The sequence below is a fragment of the Scyliorhinus torazame genome, chromosome 6 (genome assembly GCF_047496885.1).
Source record: "Scyliorhinus torazame isolate Kashiwa2021f chromosome 6, sScyTor2.1, whole genome shotgun sequence".
NCBI lineage: Eukaryota > Metazoa > Chordata > Chondrichthyes > Carcharhiniformes > Scyliorhinidae > Scyliorhinus > Scyliorhinus torazame.
Window position 1 is genome coordinate 96,006,447 of NC_092712.1, and position 21,755 is coordinate 96,028,201.

Below are 21,755 nucleotides of genomic sequence, written 5' to 3' on the forward strand. Positions count from 1 at the left end.
GGTTAAGATCAGAAATAGAGTATTTTCTTACTTCGGTCGAATTGTCGGTGTTAACTCTATTGGAGCTAGGAAGGCAGTGCCTTCGCTGGCGTTCACCTTTCCAACGACAATTCAAATCACAGAGTATTTGGATTCATTCGTCGGTCTAGTCTTCCTCTCCCCAACACTCTTCCTTCTTCTCCCTCTTGCCCATAAAGTTATATGTGAATGTGTCCAATGCGTCCCATGGTGGATTCACAAGGCAACATTCACTCAATTGTCTGAAAAGACCATAAAGATGGTATGACAATGTCAAACTTATACAGCAGTGGGAGAGATTATTTATGTGAATTCAAGATTAAGTTACTTATAATTTTCTAAGTGGAACGATCTGATTGGCTCCGTGTTTTAAATAAGTCTTGGAAGCAAGGGGAGCTCCAGTTCTTATGTTAGTAACTTTCATGGTCTACTCTCAGAATAATCCGCGGGTAAACACACTAATAGGTATCTTTTTTTCTACCTATGTCAGTGCAAAGTTAAAAAGCTTGTCCTGGCCTGACGCCCGTGGGCCTTTCTCAATGTGTTTGTACTCACCGTCAAAAAAGTATTGTTTGTGTGGATGCATTACAAAAATCTTAATTACCCGCTCCTCATCTTTTGGTTTGCCTTACCTGTGTCTTTGTTGTTATGTTATCTTAGACTGGCATGAAATGTGACAATTTAAGGAAGACAAATAAGTAAAGCTTTTTATTTCACTCTGTTCACAAGAAAACATATCAACCTCCAACAACTACATTAATCTGGTTGCCACAAAAAGTTTTCCTGACTAAGTGAAAGCCAGAAGAATGATCGTCCTTTGTAGAGATCTTTTGCTCAGGGGAAAGGCCCTTTGTGCAGGTGAAGTTGACTTTGAAAAATACTACATGCATATTCAATGAAATACTATAAATACAATTATTCACAGTACTTTGATAGCAAATCAAGGCAAATATTATATACACCTGTTAAAACGATCAGTGTACAAATTCAACAATATTTACTGCTATTGAATTCATATTAATCCAAAAATTTGACATGATATTGGTTTATTCATCTGATTGCCCCATGACGTGTATTTCCAGCGGTTTTTAACTGTAGATGTCAGAGTAACGAACCTAATTTGATTACCGGCGATTAGGGAGATTTGATTGGGCGTACACTTAAAGATGTGAAAATGTAGGAAAATCGATAGATATCATCGTTTTTGAAAACATCTTGTCTATTTGTGCTGTATTTATTGGTGTTAATACCACAAGCTATGTCCAGAAACTAGAAACATATGGATCAGATATAATTGTTCACGTTTACCTTACTTGCTACATCGACTGAGCTACATTTAGCTCAGTAGTTTCACGTGGAAAAATAAGTAAGTTGAAGCAATCCCCTTTTATAGGACGAGTGCAAAGGAAACAGTTAACAAATACCTTTCAGAGACGTTTGACTGATTTTGTTTGAACTTGAAACTTAGGGTCGCGGTTGCAATATTTGAAAATAAAGCAGAGGAATATGTGTAGCGTTTTATGTTTCTAAAACTAATTGAAAATCCATTTCCAGTTCTGTTGCATTGCGATAGTCTGAGTGCTGAGTGTAAAGGGAACGTGTTTTCTCAAACAGGCATACATATATGGAATAATGCGAGGATAAAGAGGGTTCCCTGCATTACTCTGAGGGACCCGAAGTATTCTTTAGGAAATCTCTGATTTATTGGCTTTCGAACTGACTCGAGTTACATGTTGGCGCGCATCTAAAATAATTGACCATTCTGCAAACGTAATAGTTTGAGTGCACCCTGAGGGTACTAGATGAATGACGTCTCATTCGCGTATTGCATTGTCTCCTCCCTGGCTTCCCATTTTGTAACATTCCCCATCATTTTACATTTCTATGAAATTCAGTATCATTACTTTCCTTTTGTAAAGCCATAACATCACCATAGTGACTTTACAGTGGTGGGACCTTATAAAAGGACCATAGTGACTTACTGCGGAACATAATTTTAAGGAGTGGAATGTTTAGAATTACACCCTCGCTAATTTGTACAATGAAGAGTATTTGTTTTTATGAATTATGAAAGCTGCTCACTAAATGTAAGCATTTTCATCGACATTGTTTTTGACGAGTTGTTCTGAATTTACAACATTGCAAATTATTGTTGTTACTGAAATGCATCTGCAAACTCTAACCATACTTCCCCAAGCAATAGCATGTTCGGGAAAAATAGGAATCAAAAAGTGAACACTAAGAGCTTATGCAAAACCATTGGTTTTAATCGACCTCACAAGAAAACTCAAGCATGACTTGCATTGTGCTTTTCCTATATAGGGCTCAAAGAACTGTATTGTTTACTTGCTAATTTGTCTACAGTATCAGCGACAGTAGAACAATGCCAAAATACAGACAAAAGTACTGTCTCGTTTTTTCCTAAAAACAAAATTTGACCATCATAGAGGAGAAATTCTTATAAAGCCCTGTAGAGACGGAGTTGGACCGGCCACCATAAAATAAACCGCTAACTTAGACAATCATTGTTCACGTTTAGACAAACATCAGGAGATAAACGGAAGATAGATCGTAGGCAACCTTATCCCTTTACAGCATCACTTAAAACAACACGAGCTCTTTAATACCGACTAATTCTTAAAATTAAAACTCCAATATCCTTTGGAATCTATCTTCTTCGAATTTACATTTATCAATGAAGGCTCCGTCCCTAAGAATGCCATTAGGAGTCAACCTTTGCAGCGTTCTGTGAACCTACGAATATGCCAAGAAGTGAAAATAAAAACAAATGCTATAGCTTTCATTTCCCCAGCATAAATTAGATTGTATTATTATAACACACACCTCTCAATGTTTCATGTTTACATATATCACAACATAAACAAATATAGAAGAGATTTCGCAAGAAAATTATACATATATTGGTCTGACTTGTCGAATGACATTGGGCATGGTGACATTTGATATCACTATAGAACAGATACTTTCTACAGTCGTGTTGTGTAACTATTCTGATTGAAACTAACATTTTAAATTACCTGAAGCTTATTTCTTATCACCTAGTGTTAATTATTCTGTGTGGTCCAAATGTTGTCAATTGAGTCTCTGAAATTAAATTGTTTATATGCGACAGATGAAAACATTGAGAGTAATGTTCTTAAACTATTCTGCTTAAGATGGCCAACCCCCACCTTTGAATGAAAACAACAGCTAGCCAGTATCTGATATTGCCACTGTTTGGAAACTTTAACATCTTCACAGCTCCAGGGTCCCAGGTTCGATTCCCGGTTTGGGTCGATGTCTGTGTAGAGTCTGCACGTTCTCCCCGTGTCTGTGTGGGTTTTCTCCGGGTGCTCCGGTTTCCTCCCACAAGCCCCAAAAGACGTGCTGTTAGGTAATTTGGACATTCTGAATTCTCCTTCTGTGTACCCAAACAGGCACCGGAATGTGGCGACTAGGGGCTTTTCACAGTAACTTCATTGCAGTGTTAATGTAAGCCTACTTGTGACAATAAAGATTATTAAATTATTATAATACTTTTAAAGTCATTTACCAAGACCGGGTTTACTGATATGGGTTGAACAGAAAATATCAGACTCATTATTTGGCTATGGTAACATATGGCGCAGAATTTCTCAAAATAATGATTTGAATTCAGAGGAGCAGTATTTGCCTAATTTATAGTCTTTATCTATGTTACATACTGATTATATTGGATGTTTTCCATCCATACATACTACACCGTTTAAATATTTTAAAGCATTTCTGAGATCAGAAGGCGGCACGTGGTGCAGTGGTGAGCACTGCTGCCTCACGGTGCTGAGGACCCAGGTTTGATCCTGGCCCCGGATCACTGTCTGTGTGGAGTTTACACATTTTCCCCCGTGTCGGCATGGGTCTCACCCCCACAACCCAAAGATGTGCAGGATAGGGGAATTGGCTATGCTAAATTGCCCCTTAATTGGAAAAAAAGAATTAGGTACTTTAAATTTAAAAAATCATTTCTGAGATCTAGAAACATAACTATTCAATGAAATTATGATGTTCAGTAAATATTGTTGTTCTAAAGGCAATTCAAGTACTTCATACCCACATTGGTCTAAAATGATGAATCATTAAAACAATTTTATTTGGGGTTGATCAATTCAGTATTTTCTTGAAGTATGTGTACTAATGCTGCAGGAAAACATTTAACAACCATAGATGCCAACATCTACTGTCAATCAGTTTTCACAGTGAAATGGCTAAAAATACATTTCCTTCTCAATTGGTGTCATTGTGTAAAATCACTAGCCTTTTATATTTCATCTGTACAGCCAATATCACAATGCCTACTACCGGCAAATTAAAAGTATATTGATATACAGATATAGTAAACTTCAATTCAATTAAACACAGTTGTACAAAATATCTTCCAACGTTTACATCTTTACAATAATTTCCTGCCCAGTTTTCCTTCATTTTCATCCTGTGAGTGCCATCTCAGTGCCATCATCGAGTCATTAAATCCAATGCTGTTAGGTGTAAATATCCTCAAATCTTTGCAATACACATTTCCGTGATGTAGATCCTTTGTTATTTTGCATTCCCAAAGCTGGAAAATCATCTTGAGGAGCAAAAGATGTTGTCAAAACTATTTGTAGTATAGCCACATATTGTTTCTTGCTTTGAACAAAAATGTACAAGTCACTACAAAATAGTGATGTTAAGGATGCTCACAATGCATTCTCTATATCTATATATTATCACATAGTATGAACAGGTCTTCGGATATAGGTGGTGTACTGTCTATTTGGTGCATACTGTCAGCCTGATGATGCCGATGAGCCATTGACAGATGAATTGCGTGCTCTGTTGTTGCTGAATGGAATTTGATGATTGGTATTGACGCTGGAGGAACCATTCATGGTAGTAGATATATGAGGAAAGTGTGGATGTGGTGACTGCCCTGGAGTACAGGGACTGGGCAGTGAAGATGATGTGGATGGTGCAGCAGCTGGGCTATTAGCCTTATCACTCCCAGAGTCACTTTCTATTTCCCCACTGGTGTTATTTAATCCATCTTGTTGATGACCAATCTTAGTTCTTTTGCATGTTGGCCGGACGCGATATTTTAGAGGAAGTGGTCCATTCTGAAATAAAATGTAAGATACTCTTGTGAGGATTGAAGGTACATGATTAAATTTTCCAGGATCATTGGAACAGGTAGACTGGACTTACCCTCCTCCATGCGTAAATGTAGGCAATATCCATTAGAGTGTAGTAATCTTTCAATGGTTCATCTTCATACATAACATCAATCTAAAGTGCAAAGAAAAGAGAGCAGGTTTTACCCAACTACTTTATTTGATCATTACAAAATATAACATGCCTCTTGGAAATGTAGACCTCACTGTAGTTTTATATAAATAGCAATAAACCACTGTAAAGAATGAAAAAAGCAAAATACAAACATTACACAAGTTACATTCATTGTTTTATTAACTCACAGTAAGTCAGCAACATATCACTGGTTTTACAAAATTAAGTAACCATGAAGATTTTGAAAGCAGGACAATTCATGGACATTGTGTATCTTGCACTTTCAAGAATTGGATGCCATCGAACACTGGGGGGGGGGGGTTGAGTATAATGTTTACTGTTTATAGGATGACTATGGACTCTTTTTTGGTCTTTTATGTTTTGTTTGGAATGCAGGAGTGGTGTTTGGGTGTGTACGTTGAAGGGGATGCTGGTTGGGGGATTGATATTGCATTTGTTATTGTTGGTTATCTTTTGTTTCTTGTGTATTTGATGAAAATGGGGAAAATGAGGAGAATTTTTAAAAAATTCTTTAAAAGATTTTGAAACCAGGCAAGAAAGTGTACAACCTGATTTTCAGTCATGAATGATTCATTTGTCAGGACTGACAAGATGATAAACAAAAGCAATTTGCCAGCTTGCAAAAACAATTCTTACAATCTCTCATTGTGCCCTTCTGATTTTTATTATTACATCTGGCCTTTGAGTTTGGTAGAAGCTCTTCTCAACATTAGATCCTTCTCAACACAACTGATGCTTTTAATTTTATACTTATCAAAATATGGGTGGTGTGGTAAACTAGTGGAGTTCAAAATGTTCTGGGTGGCAAAATAAATCAGTTTGGAAACATCTCCAGCATTATGAAGTAACTTAAGTCTATTTTTATCTTAATAAATGTAACTATTATTTTTAAATCCCATTTCAGAATACCATTTGTCCTATTCAACTTGTATGCATATAATTTGTCTGTGTGCATGCAAACAAAGGCCTCAAAATTCTGTGTGTAAAATATTTAAATTGCCACCTTAAAATGTCAGAGCTCTGTTGCAGCAGAACAAATAAATAAATACATTGTTAAATTCTCCACCTTCCAAACCAGAAATGATTTGTAAGAAATTAAACTCTTTCAAGATTACTTTTAATATTAGAACATAACTAATCTGATAGAATAATATTTATTTTTTATGAGAAAACATAACTCCTCTATAACTTTAATAAAGTGCTGCTCTGTGTACCTGGAATGCTTGAGGAATATCCATTTTACTCCTCAGGAATTTTCTTAAATGCATCACAGTCATGGCTGCTGGGCACCGCAAATATCTCTTGTCATTCATCTAGAGAGAAAGAAAATAAAGATTTGAGATATAATGGCATTGTAATTGTCGATAAAGTGAAAATCTCAGGACTTCAAATATTAGTAGCTCTGTCTAAATATATCCATCTTATATTGCATATGCTAAAACAGCTTTCTATTTAATTTATTAATCATTGAATGTTTAATCCCATTGCATGTTTAACTCCATTTACAATAAAGTATGCTTGGCAAAAGAAATACATGCAAACATTACCTCATCTTTTGTCTTTTCTTTTTCTGCAATTCCTTTTCGTTCAGTCCTGTTATAAAAGACATTTAGAATTAAGACAAACTGCTAAGTCACAAATAGTTTGTGATACAGTATACTTTGTATGATTGCTGTACTTACTTATTTTGTTCATAAAATTCTATTGACAAGCTAATGATTTCATCATCTGTTATAATCCTCTTTTCTTCTTCTGTAACTTCACCCCTGTCTTCATTAGAGCCATTTGCTGCTACAAAATTTTGAATATTAGGAAACAATGATTTCAGAATATTTTCACACCAAAATGCTTCAATGCAAATTTGGAAAATAATCAACAAATACAATATAAAGATTTGGACCATAAGATGTCAAAAGAAAGCTGTACATTAGATTTGTGGCTCAATTTCACATTTTATGTTTTCAACATACCATTTTAGGTTTCATTTAAGACAGTTCAAACTGCTCCAAGAGCATAAATTACATTGGTATTAACTGAACGATTAATATTTGTGTGAACTCGCAGTGTTTAGCACTGCTGCCTCACAACGCCAAGGACCCAGGTTCGATCCCGGCCCCAGGTCACTGTCCGTGTGGAGTTTGTACATTCTCCCCGTGTCTTGCATGGGTCTCACCCCCACAACCCAAAGATGTGCCGGGTAGGTTGATTGATTGGCCAAACTAAATTGCCCCTTAATTGGAAACATTTATATTTTAAAAATCTTGTGTGAACTCTATAGGAATAAGAGCATACAATTATCCTGATATGTACCAATTCAACATAAAATTTAAAATGTAAAACAAGTGTGGGCCTATACAGAATAGTCTCATCACTACTATAAATCTATTTTTATCAGATTAGACAAGGCTTTTAAAATTACAGCAACAACTGCATTGTTGAGTTTTGAAACCTAAAAGAGATTGACAAAATATATACCAAAAAATGATGGTACAGCTAATGCACAGAAATATTGAAAGAAATCTTTAAAAAGTTACACTTTACTATTTTGTGAAAAATAAATGAATGGTAACTAAAACCTGTCCTTGTTCAAAAATATTCTAGTATTATGTTCATGGGGGAGGGAGAAAAGCAATTAATTTTATCAGCACACACTTACCATCAGCAGAAGGATGAGCTGCATAGAAGTCCCTTCTACGTTTCATTTCATCTATAAAGACAAAAGCCCATTAGTCAAGTGATTGACAGAGCAATTCAATTCAAATGTAAATTTGCTTTATATAAAAACATTGCTATACTTACCTTTGAAAAGGCCAGGAACTAATTTATATACAATATCTTGTAATGTTTTATCTGACCTATAGAAAGGATTTGAACATGACAGTCATACTTTACAACATTGCAGAAATATTTAATTCCACTTGTTTTATTATACACAGCATTAGCAATATGACTTATATTTGCATATATACTAGATTGATTTCTTAAATACCAAAAAATTCCAAACAACTGTTCACTTTATTAGGAACCACAATATTCCAAAATGCAAAGTACTTCTCACTTTTGGTCTTTTATCTATGCTACCCATTTGTTAGATTAGAGAAATACCACCTAAATGGAGCATTGTAGTCTGTAAACATCATAGATTCTGTCATTTTGGTGAAAATGTTCACTTTACAGGAATTTATTATAAGCATTATTCAACGGATAATTATTTGCTAATGTCGTTATTTTTTTAAAATATTTTTATTCAAGGCTTTTCAGCAAAATGTAAATATACAAAATACCAAAAGAATACGACCAAAGAGCAACAAAAGGCCATCATATCAACACCCACCGCCGCCCCCCCCCCCCCCCCCCCTCCCACCAACCCAACCCTCCATGCTAACGCAGTTATTAAAGAGCAACAAAAATATAACTGAGTTTGTAATTTCCATTCTGGAGATGTGTCAATTGGTAAATTGAGATGGAACCAAATGGTATTTCTAGAGAAGATCAAGAAGACGTTTACTCGTTTATATATAATATCTGACGTCCAAAGTTTTAAATATAACATATACGTTTTACTATTGCTCTTGCAATATTTTCTAGCATGTATTCAATATAATTTTCTTGCAGTAGAGTAATAGTAGAACTAAATTTAGTAAATCAATTGCTTGTTTTTTTGTTTCAACTTAGTAAGAACTGGCAGCATGTGTGGCACTTTTCCATACTTACTTTGGACAGTAATTGGAATTTTTTTCATAAAATGTTTCAAATTAGTAAATCTGGTTGATTGTAGAACTTAACAAAACTTGCAGTAAATTCAGTCAATCAACAATCAGACATTAGTTTCAACTGTCAGTTAACAGAACAAAAAGGCTTAAATTTCCAATTTCAATTCACACAGCAGAAACATCCATTTATTGTATCTTTTGGTGGAAGCGACTGTAAAGTATTTCTAGAATAGCACTGAATATTACTGAGCTTAACATGATCTCAATTCTTGGAACTCCTGCCATCAAGGTTTTCCATACAACCAATTTTGTGTATTTCTTTCAAAACAGAATGTGAAACACCAGATTCTTCATTCAATCACTGTTAACTACTTGCAAATTAGATATTTGATATCAATGAAATTACCATTTTCTTAGATTCTAGTTTACAAAACATCCATAGTAAGTAGGTAGGATGATAATGTGGTTAATAAAGCAGACCCATTATCTTAAAGCAGTGCTGTATGACAGATGTGTAACTTAGAATATATTATGTGAAAGTGTCTCACTAACCAAGGTACAAGAGTGCATCATGGATTTAGTTTAAAATTGCATTTGTGCCAGTCTATCATATATGTCAGTTCCATATAGTAGTTCAGTCACACTTCCCAAAGACGCACATCTATTGGTGTAATCAAATATTCAGATCACCATAAGTACCTGATGTTAAGAAGAGGCCTAGTTTTGTGAACTTGCACATCACAAATAGGACAGTACTTGCTTGTTTCCAAGTAGCGGACGATGCAGGTCTTACAAACTGTGAATAAAAGTAGGAATTGTACGCGGTTATAAACAAGCCGGAAGCAATGGTTGATCTGTAGACATGAAACGTTCTGTAATGCCTTTGTTGATATACATTAGAGTGTTTTCTAACATAAGCAAGTAACCTGCTGGTCTGAGGCATACCAATGTACTTACATGAATGGAGACACTCAATGATGGTTGTTGCATCTATGAAGTATCCTCCACACAACACACACATCAAGTGAGGATTCAGTTCTGTTATTTTGATCCGTGTTGTTCGGTGCATTTTCTGACTAAAATGGCCGCGTTCTGGAAGCTGAGCAGAAATATAACCCATGTAAAAGGAATAGTTTTTCCAATTATGGAATTCAATTCCATGTTAAGTTCACTGGTTTGGTTTATTGTAATTGCTCCACATTATAAGTCGGATACAATCATTAAGTTAAACAAAACTGTTACTACACATAATGGCAAGATACAAAATGGATACATTATTTTCTGAGCCATAATGGTCAACAAATTATAATTCATGAAACAATTTTGACATTAAATGCTGGCAATGTATCAGGTAATCAATGTTTTGGTATTTCTCTTCCCTCAGCTGACTTCATCTTAATTGGCAAGGTAGTAACACAAACCAGTTCTATAAAAACAATTGGTAACCCCAAAGCTAAGAATTGTTTTACTGAAATACTGACAAGCCGAGGGAGCTATATATGGGGAGTTGTAAAATCCGTATTGCATGCGCCAAATCACAACCAATTCATGCAAAGCGGCTAAACCATTGAAATGCACACTGAATCATTTTCGGAATCAAAAAGATTTCAAGATGACCTTATGCAGACCACCTTTCCCCTAACCTCCACCGTGACAATAAAAAAAAACACCGCCCACAAACATGCAGGTTTCTGACAATGCATTTTGAACAGCACTCCAGACCGTTTTGTTGGCTTTGTTTCCTTCATGTTTAAGCATAACAAAACCGCATTTGCTCGACTTTACACTCGGATACAAACCGGCTGTATCAAAACACATTTCTTTTCGCAAAACCCACATGTCTTTGGGCTTATATTTGTACCCTTTCGAGACACGTCGGAATCGATGAAAAATTGTGGGGGGGGCGGGGGGGAGAAGACAAAGCGACTATTTATTTAGCAGAACACTTTTGCATTACAAGGGTAATCGCATCTGGATTTGCAATCACACGTTTTATGCTTGACATGAAACCGACGATTCTGTAGCCCCGCGTAAAGCGAAACAGGAAGAATTGTGTTCTACAAAGCCATTTCCGGCAATTACATGTTCGTTGGAAATATTTTAATGAACATCGGGGTGCTTTACTAGTAACGTGATGCAGATACCAAGGCTGACCCGTTACAAATTTAATAAATAAAATCATGTCCGTGTCCTATACGAGGACCATTCTTAATGATCGAAAAGGCAAATTGAAGTCTGCTGGTGCCCATACTCGGCAATTCTTACAGTTACTATAGCAACTTGGGTACACTTGGCATTTCGCCAGAGGACCGAAAATAGAGCGAGCTTCTGCGGGGGGACCCATGGCGGTCATGTGGAAATATCGCAAATTCAAAACCTTCAACTTGCAATCACGACCGGAGGACGATCTGAGTAATCTAAACATGCAAATCTCACCGCCATTTCAAATGAGCCCTAACACAGCGCACATCATCGTTTTTTTTGGCTGTCCTTGAGATAGACTCCACGTCGACACTAGCTGCAAGTAGTGGCTTTTGTGATCAGCCGATTTTCTTCTGAAAACGCCTGTCTCCTTCTCAGAGTGGTGAGTAAAGGTGGCTGCGGTTCCGCAACAAGAGGATCACTTTGATAGTGCAACGCCTATTGATTAATAATTAATTGATAGGTGATCAGGAAACAGGAATTAATAAAGACTCAACGTTTTGCTAAACTTTTGTGGTTTGCCGCCCGTTTAAAATGTTTTTTTTTAAAGAGGAAAGAGATGGCTTTTCTTAAGAAGCCAGTAAGAAAACTGACAACATGCAAATAGCCGTGACGCCACAGAACCCAGAAGACGCGCACAAGTCAGAGCAAATACAGAGCAGGCATTACCGGCACAGTGAGAAGAGTGAGTCCTTGTCGCTGCTCTTTACAATACCTACAACAGTATATATATGTACAGCGTAAAAATAAATAGATGTATTGCAGTTCATGCACATTCGCTTTAAGAAAGCATTTTTTTTACCCACAGCGCCGACGCGCGACGTTCCGAAGTAATCAAACTTACATCAGGTCATAAACAAATCAACATTTCTGCACTTTTTTGTGTTTCAATTGGCGTTGAGACACAAACAAACCATGTGCAGATTTCAATGCAGTTTCAGTCCTTGCCCCCTTCAGGCAGTGGAACACAACAAACAGGACTCCGTAGAGGTTCCCCGTTTAATATTTACTGGAGACTTCGCTGTTTTACACGGACGGACCCCCCCCCCCCCCAAACAAACTCATGCCCAGAAACTCACCCCCTGTTTTCCCATTTAGATGGAAGCTGCAGGCATTGCGTTTATCACTTTGGAAGTTCAGGTGGTGGCTTTTAAGCGGCTCTCGTTATCCCATTCCGCGGGAGAGGGGAAGAAAATAGAAAAAACAACCACGTGCTCCCCAAACGCTGCCCTCTCGTCCTCACACTCGTGATCGGCCCTGATCAGAGTGAAACTAACAAACCGGGTGATCAATAGATTAACCACTCCATGTGTGAAACCTTCATGACGGGCAGACAACACAAGCTTGGTGTACACAACCATGTAAACACACGTGTTTTATTTCACACACCCATCGGCTTCCGTTTATACTGGGAAATCCACTTCAACTGTGGGACTTTATGTCTCCCTGACTATTTCTGAAGCCCGATGCGGGGTGAACAATCATAACATCGTACCCACATCGTGCCCAAGCATCCCGAAGCGACAAAGACATCCACTTTAAGGAAGGGGGAAGTACAAAAAAACACAACCGATTGACATATGGATCTTCAAGATGTTGCGTAAGGGAAACCACACTCTAAAAATGCATAAAATATGGGGGCATCCAGTAGTAATCTGAGAAAAGCCTGGTCTACTACAATGGTTCAACCGTGGTGTCTTGCATGTATCATTGCAAAGGAATCCATAGTCAGACCCGATCAAACCATCGCCACCACCATGTAAACACACGTCCCGATAAATTAGATTTCTGAAAGCTACATTAAAGCTGTACCAGAGCTCAGAACATAATATTAGCTTATCAACTAAAACTAGTACATAGCATAGTTGAAATAAAAGACATGGGTAATGGGGCATTGTAAGATGGACTGTTTAATTTACTTCCAGTGACCATTCTGATTTTGGAGCCATCAAACTATTTGGAGCAAAACAATATCATTTAACTGCATATGTTTCCGAGAACCTTAAATACATCAGAGCAGAGACCATTCTGTGATATCAAAACCCTATATGACTGAGGGGACAGGTTTAGAAACACGTCTTTTCTGTGTGTATATATGCGTGTTCTCACACAATCTCAGGTGTCCCCGTCAGTTGCTGCTTGGATAGAGCCGAAAGGATTTTGCGACCAAGGCCATCCTGGCCCCTGACATTCGGTATCCACACAATCAAAATATAACCAAGATTGTATCGCAGCTCGCCAGCCCCTTGCCTTCCCCACCACTATCGCCATCAACACGATCGACAAGACAACACAGGACTGGGGCAGCAAACGACGCCACACGCGTTCTCGGAATCCACTCTGATGAAGCTAACTGGGCAAACAAAAAAGCGAAGAAAAACACTTGCTCACTCCCACTCATATTCAGCAAGCCTCGTGCTCCGCGTGGAAAATCATTGCAATCTGATACAGTCCTCCTTCCCAAGTACAGAACCCAAAAAAAAGCAAGTGTCCACAAACATGCATGAAAAAGTCCTGTTAGCTGATTATAACAAAGCTTCACGGGCTGCTGGGCTGTTTATTTACTTCTGACACCAGCAGCACTGTACAAGGATCCGGGGGACACCGCCACCAACCGCCATGTTTACCGTCAAAACCCAAAGAAGTTCTCCTGGGAAGTTAAGTTCAGAAAACGCACCACATTCGACTTTTCGCCCAAACAGTCACACGAGCACATACCTCACCCTGTATGGATCCCAACTCTATAAGGTCGCTCCACTGGCTTCCCCGTTTGATGTCAAAATGTACATTTGTATCTGGGGTGACTAATAACACTTGGGCGCTACACCAGCAAATTTCCACCATGGTCAGCCTTCAAAGATATTTCAATAAAAATCCGCGGCGGTTCGAATCTCCCAACTTGCACTGATCGAAAGTATAATTCTCATTCCCTCGATACAAACGAGCAGGAAGGTCGCAGACTCGGACGCGGCGGAGAATCGAACATTGTTTTTTGCAAATGAAGTGCGTAACGAAACTGAGTGGAAATAAGGACGGCGATGAGCCGCTGTCAGCCTCAAGAGCGAGGAGAGGGGGGGGGGGGAAGAGAGAGGAGAAAGAGAGAGAGAGCACCGGGTGCATTTCAAACAGCGAGATCGGCCTCAAGTGGCGACCACAATGTACCTGGGGGATCCTTTGCAGACAGTGCAGCCTTGGTGAGCCCATGCCCGGGGCACGGGGACTCCCGGCTGCAGCCTGCACCCCGCGGAAAACAATGAAAGTTAGAGATCAGGGGGAAAAAATGAATCGCAGCCAAGCGGCCATCTTGCATGAAGTGCAGACGCTGTCAATTGCAATCGCAGAGGCTGCAGCTTCGAGAGAGAGAAAATAACATTCGTTAAACGCTGGCCCTTCAACCCTCACACACACACATACACACACACACCCTGGCACGGCCCGATCTGCACCCTTGCAATATTTGTCCAGCCGATCCTACCTGCTTCCGAGGCGGCGAGGCGGCTGGGCTATTCCCGGTTGGAGAAGTTGGGGGGGGAATAAAACCCACCCCCGGAGCCCCAGTGATGGGTGCCGTGAAACTGACACCGTCCCCAAAATGGCTCGAGTTCGACCGCCCCGCGCCGTCACGTGGTCTCATTCCTTAAGGGTGGCCTGGGATTTAGAGTCGGTGTAATCAGAGTCGGACCCCCCCCCCCCCCCTCTCCCCTCCCTCTCCCCTCCTCCCTCACCGCACCGCCTTCCTCTACCACCCATCCACCTCTTTTTTTTTTTAAAAAGCACACCAAATAATGCACCCATTACCAGCCATACACATCAACTCCAGCTCCATTCCACCAATATCGAACCCTTTAAAAAAATCTATACACGTCGCCGGGTAAAATAAAAGTCTCGTGGTCACAATACAAAAACAAATTGAGGATATCATATAATAAAATCCGACTGCCAAACTTTTATTTCAGGGTCTTGTTCCACATTTGAGATTGTGCATCTTAGCCAAGAGATCAAATGAAAGCCTCGCTGTATTGTAAATCTGTACGCTCGTATTCTTAAAGTATCAATGGAATATATCATCCTGCGATTGGAAGTGCTGTAGGATGATTGAATTGAAAACTTCACTTGGCAGCGGCTGGGGATTGGTGCGTGAGGCGATCCTCTTTTGATCCAAATTTTGTATTTGAAATATTTGTTGTACGGTTTACAGCGTCATCATTCCTCCCAGTACAGATAAACTACGGGCAGTGGGGCACGCACGAGTTCCTACAACTGGTTCACTTCGCACATCCCGTCTCTCCGTACTGTTATGCCGCACAGGCGCCGGGAAAAGTCTCCTACCTCGCATTTTGTCTTCAATTTGGAAAACAGAAACAAATGCAAACGCGGCTCGGATGAGCGAAGAAAGCCAAGGTAGAAGTAGGAGCTTTGGCTATCTGCAAACGAACGGATTGACAGGCATTTTGCAAAATAGGTTTATTAAAAGTTTAAGAAAACATTCAGCGGAGGGTGGGAAGATGTGAAGAGAAGCCTACTTTGCGTTTCCAAACGCAATTTATAAACTACCTTGGTATTTACCATTGACGTTTCCCAATTTCCAGCAAGTCTTGTAATTTACATGCCATTATTGTCATGAACATAGGACAATAGCCACCAAAGCACTGCCACGACGTGGTATATAATTACATGACTGACCACTTAAACAATTGGATCCAATTTATACATTTATCCCATTTAATTCATAAATTCTCCCCCCCCCCCCCAAAAAAAAACTGGCGTCCAACAATATTAGAAATCTCTTCAAAACGTTGCCTTTATTCCAGGGGACGGGATCAATTCGAAAGCGACATACATGTACCCGAAGCCAAAATACTGTTACAAAGAAAGTATCATCCATCCAGGAAATTTCAGACAAACGTTAAGTTTATAGCAAGCAAACAAACTGTACGAAATAAGATAGCTCAGACTCGAAGAAGCATATCTTTATTATAGAAAAATCGTATATACAGTCAAACGCGACACATCTGATACAGCAAGACTCTCCATCTAGAGACTCATTTTATTCAAGCATCTGGCGGAATTGTATACATTCGCCAAATGCAACGTTTGAACTATTTATGGGTTCTCCGTTGTTCGCGTCTTTTGCATAGAATGTGGAAGCACGCAGGTTTGGGAGGATTCCTTTTATACCACCCACAGCCTCGAGTTCAATCGCGGTCCCCATAGCTTCATCAATTATATCTGACTCGCCTTCTCCATGCTTTTAGCTGCATCCTTCAACTTCCCCAAAAGATCCTGCCGTGGGAAAACAGATTTTTAAAATTATATACATGATCACACCGACGGAGACACGTATTTCACCGATAGAGAAAAAGGGAGAATAATTTTAACATAGATATGCATTTAAAATATTTCCCAGGGTTGCAATCCCGCAGTAAGACATTAAACGTTATCTGCCACTCATACAGTAGATTTCGACCCCCGGTTCAAAGTGGAATCTTCACCACGATACAGGGGCTGGAATGTTTTAAATAACACTACCAAGATTTAGAAATTCCTAAAGTCTTTGCAGCTTGAAAGAAAACGCTACTTTGACTGATGAACAGATGGCTCATTCCACCAACAAAAATGTCGCAAAATTCGTTGGTTTGTAAATTTCGAACTGAGAGTTTTGTAAAATACCTCAAATTGGAAAGATGCCGACGGCAGTACTTCTTAAAACAAAACGTTAGCAGTGTTTTGTTTTAACTAAATGTGAACTGAACTTTCCAAAAAGTGACAAATGTCACCAATAATAACAGAGCCTTGTAAAGGCAAATGGTCATTTACATGAAAACGTTTCCGTAGAATAAACCAGGTAGTTTCACATTAGATGAGTCAGAGAATACAATAAAAGCGAGAGCAATATACTACACATAGTACTCTTCCTCTCTAAAATTGTAATTAAAAGCGATTAGCTATTTACAAATTTATAGATCTGATGGGCATGATGCAAAATGAGTGGGGTGAATGGGGAAAATACATGCAAACAATGAAACCCGAGGTTTTCCCTCTTTCAATCAATTGCCAATGAACTAACTATCTGGAAAAGTCACTGCATGGGAAAGAATGAAAAACAAAAATCAATGCCTAATCGTGGCTCCCAAAATCAAACTAGTTTTTAAATGAACGCGACATTCAAATCTAAATTGATTTTTGGCCTCTATGTGACTTGTCTTTTAGGTGATCCCACAAAGTACTTTGTCTTCTAACAATCCGTGTTCCCAAAGTTGCGTCCCAAAAGTAGTGAGTCATTGACTCAGAAGGCTAGCATTTTACACTTGGGCCTAAAGCGCGCGAAACAAGCATCAGTAAAATAACTTCAAGCTTGACAGAGAGAAAGCATCAAAATTTTGAAAAGGAGATGAAGTTCTGCTGGAATACCTGCAACTGCTCCATTGTACAACTGAAAGTAACATCCTGAGCTGGCCGAGACTCACCATTCTGTTAAAAAAAGGTTAAATCAATATTAAGCCGTGTTAAATAAGCAATTCAAACCCAAAACAACATTTGTTTTAACCCTTACCTCAACATTCAAGGTTAATAAATATGCCGCTTGGTTGATTTTGTGAAGATGGTTATTCTGGAATACAGATATAAAAAATTGTTTTAGCTGGGATATTGTTTCCGGCCAACTATTCTGAAATACAGAAGTATGAAAAGATTAAACGTTGCTACTTTTACCCTAATGTGATACTCCAGGCGCCAAGAAGCATCAATGATATGAGAAGGAAATCTTCCTAAACTGCAAAATATTTAGCAGGAATGAAAATTAATGCATTGCACAAATTTAAATGCCATACTGGTAATCACACAATCCCTATTACTGCATTTTCCAACCGAGTCAGAACCCACCCCCTTTCCCCAAATCAACAGTTTAACAGAGGAGATTCATTCAAAGCGTCATTTGGGTTCAAACTATTAAAATCGCAAGTAAACAAGTTTGTTGCTTTTGTTGGAGAGACGTGAACCCCCGCTCCCTCCTCCGCGTATAAAGCCAAAGCGAGTGGGTATAATTTATTTTTTCAAATGTTCCACTTCAATGACAATAGGATGGTGGGATGATAGCCCTGATCGTCAGGAGCGGAATTTTCTGTATATTTATTCTATAGTTTGTAAATGCGAGTCTCAAAAAATGTCCCCCTTTTAAGTAAATGTATGGCCAACATTAAGTAAATGTGTGAATACGGACAAGAGGTTAATTAGCATGGATGCAAATGCGGATTTATTTGTCTCTCCTTTTTCTTCAATTTTCGAAATGTTTTAAGTACACGCTGCTGAGGTGACAAAAACAGGACTTCATCTCTCTTCCAGATTATGGTAGAACGCATTCAAAATCCACTCCACAGTGCCACATCAGCTATGGAGTTAAATAAATGCAAAGTAATCAAATATAATTATGATTCAGAGGCAGCGTGTGCAGGTGTAACAGAACGGTATTTGTACCATTATTGTATGGCCAATTGAACCAAAAAACAGTCCAAAAATAGTTTCAGCATTTCAGTTGTGTTTTAAACCCTTACTAAGCTGCAAATACTGGAAACCTGCACACAAAATTGGAATTCCTAACTCAATTATTTATAAGGGAATGAAACAAGACATTTCAATTTCTAGATTCCGCACCCAAGATGCAACACCACCTTAGCTCCCATACCTACACAGCTAGTTACACAGCACCACACAAACCACGCATATGCAATGAACACTCACCTTCCGAGTAAGGTTTCCACTTTATCTTTGTACTTCTAAATACAGTATCAAAAGGAAACATAAGCCGCATTATCAAAGCTACAATAGTATTAACTTCGGTTACTTCATGTTCAGTAAGTGTATACAATGTAGGTGCTCACTTTAGTATTTTACTTGTGTAAACGAGCTCTGATAAATCCATAAGGAATTACAAGATCATAGCCCCCTCCTAAAAATCAGTTATCTATATTGTCAGCTGCACACTAAAAGATTAGTAGGCTAGTTTTAATGAAAAAAAGTGAACCATTTTTCCAATTCATTTTCTTTTCATGGAAAATTGCTAAACTGCAGTACTCCCAATAACTTTACAGAATACAGTATGGTATGAGGGACAGCAAACCTGGTATGCTGCGCAAAATATGTCTATTCTTTCTCCTCCAAATCTACAGTCTTCAAGCAACGTGCTGGAATTGAAGAACATCAGTCATAAAATGTCTTCATATCCAAAAATAAGTTAAACTGAGTACACAATAGTCATAAATCTTCACAGGTAACCTTATAGTCGATATGTCGGCGTTTTGTTTTCCTGCCTCCAATACGCAGGTGGCGATGGCTACATGGCATTGTTTCAGCAAAGTCAAGTCCAAATTTCCCAGCTCTGCATGGCCTGCATAACAGTGGTAGATAGTGATTTTCAATACCATTTTCACATTTTTTAAAAATCCACCTATTAAGGGGCCTGCGTCTGGTCCGAGACGTACATGACAGTTAGTAATAAATAAGTTACTTTGTCTGCTACTTTAAAAAAATGACGACTGTTAGCTGCCAGGAAATTCAAGTCCAATATTTTATTGTTTTTTGCCGAATTATTTGGATACATTAATGATCACGACCACGCTAAATAAGTCACTTGGAGACAGTGTTGTGTCTGCTTTCACTAACACAGAATATATTGGGACCTTAAATATTTGTTAAACTCAGATAAAACAGAATGCACTTTCAGTCGGCAACCCTGATGCATTAGGCCCCAGGATATTCGTCCACAACAATGAACAATATGCAGGCTCAATATGCATTTCGCGCCATCAAGTCGACAGCTCGAGAACAAGGAACCGGTCAACAGAAACGCGTTTAGCAAATAACACAGTGCCGCAAATGTTATTTATAACTGGGTTCGGGAGCATTACGACGCAGAGCCGTTTGCAAAGGAACAAACCGACCGTGTCCTTCCTGTATTAAATCAGTATAAAAGAGCCAGCAGCCGCCCTCCACAAATAGCTCGAAAATACGCGCTCACCAAATACTGCTCCGTCTGTTTGTGGGTTTATGAGGCTCTCGAAAGCCGCTTCCACTAAAATGTGGAATGTTTTGTTGGAGAAGTGGCTGGGATCGGCCAGCAATTGCAGCCCTTTCAGAGTGTACTCTGGCAGCTCCATTGTGCTGGACTGACCTTCGACACAGAGCCACGTGATCGAGCTCAGCTGATCCACGCGGATGTGACAGTGTTAGCAATGAAGAGCAGCAGCAGAATATCAACACGCTCTGCTCCACCAAGTGAACAGTCTGCTCGCCACCAAATTGCTTTCACCTAGTAGCCATTCCGACAGAAATATAACCATAATTAGCGTCTAAAATGCGGAAGAATAATAGTCTATGCAATCATGTGAAAACGTTCTTTGCAAGCTATTTCCACAAAGCGTTTACACACATTAAACCAGTACACCGTTAATGTCTCCTCGCATAGGGCATTTAAACCAGAGTTTAAAATGCAAAGATGTAACGACAAAATAAAATGCCCATGTTATTGTTCATTCAAACAACAAAGCATTTATAACAGACCTTCAATTTATTACTGCTTCTAGATATAAATGATATGCAATGGTAAATACAATTGTGTATTTTACTGCAGTTATAGAGAGCACAATGCAATAAGTGATTATGTCCGGCTAAGTAGTTATCGTACTAAGTTGCCTTAACAGAAACTTAATTTTTTTTCTTAAAAATCTTTTTTCGGTTGCTTTGGTGCAATTAATTAGGTACTTCTAGCAATACACCAAATGTCAGTTAATTAAGTACTGAACAGTGGCCAATCATTTAGTAATGCTATACTTTTTGTTCAATGTTTTTTCCTTGCATTGCGCCAACAGGAAATCAAGTTTAACATTTCATAGTTTTTGCCGACTTATTTTATATATTCTAACTTTGTAGTGCTCCCATTGAGTCCACATTTACTTAGTGGTGCTCATCAGCTGTAGTATAACCACAGCCGGAGCATGATAACCACTGTTGAAAACATATGTTTGATGGCATTGATTAAGGGCAGCTGTGATGTTCCTAAAGTTATCCAGTAACATTCCCTATGTCTAAGCTCAATGTATGTGGATTATCCGGGAGATGGCATCCCTACATGAAGGATGACTTTCATGATGAGAGGAAAGTGGTAAGTTTATTTTAGCAGCTCTCAAATATACTAGCAAAAATGCAGTGGGATAGTAAGACCTGAAATGAAACCATCCCCAAGTCAGTTTTTAATGTGTTCAATTGGATGTTCTCTTGTGTTGGTTCAATCAGAGGTCATATGGCCGAGATATGTCTTACAGCTTTCTGTGTACTTTGTGACATTAGGTAAGCACAATTAAATTAGTTAAAGGCCATATTAGGCATAGGGTAAAACAGTTTTTAAACTGTGCAATAGGACTCTGTTAATCCAAACTCGACGTGCGTACATCATTTATGCTAGTAAAGATTGCTAGTATATGATAATTTCATTTCCCACATTACCAT

General features: G+C 38.7%; 1 protein-coding gene across 1 annotated transcript; it reads right to left on the minus strand.

Annotated features, from left to right (window-relative positions):
- Window positions 1-2,264: 2,264 nt before the first annotated feature.
- LOC140425843 (polycomb complex protein BMI-1-like) lies at window positions 2,265-20,443 on the minus strand. Its single transcript, XM_072510230.1, has 19 exons — window positions 20,269-20,443; window positions 19,527-19,638; window positions 19,372-19,435; window positions 18,993-19,027; window positions 17,967-18,027; window positions 17,809-17,865; window positions 17,667-17,726; window positions 16,490-16,538; window positions 15,585-15,679; window positions 11,490-11,507; window positions 10,011-10,152; window positions 9,753-9,849; window positions 8,140-8,195; window positions 7,997-8,047; window positions 7,023-7,131; window positions 6,888-6,933; window positions 6,555-6,653; window positions 5,239-5,319; window positions 2,265-5,150 (listed from the first exon to the last, which is right to left on the minus strand). Exons 1-19 carry the CDS (start codon window positions 20,405-20,407, stop codon window positions 4,824-4,826), a joined length of 1,698 nt encoding a protein of 565 aa, XP_072366331.1. The 5' UTR covers window positions 20,408-20,443; the 3' UTR covers window positions 2,265-4,823.
- Window positions 20,444-21,755: the final 1,312 nt, after the last annotated feature.

Coding starts and splice junctions, on each gene's coding strand:
- LOC140425843 (XM_072510230.1), bottom strand. CDS start 20,407: ATGGAGCTGCCAGAGTACACTCTGAAAGGGCTGCAATTGCTGGCCGAT. Junction 8,196..9,752: donor AGGCCTCTTCTTAACATCAG/GTACTTATGGTG, acceptor TCCTTTCTATAG/GTCAGATAAAACATTACAAG. Junction 5,320..6,554: donor ATATTCCTCAAGCATTCCAG/GTACACAGAGCA, acceptor TTTGCACTTTAG/ATTGATGTTATGTATGAAGA.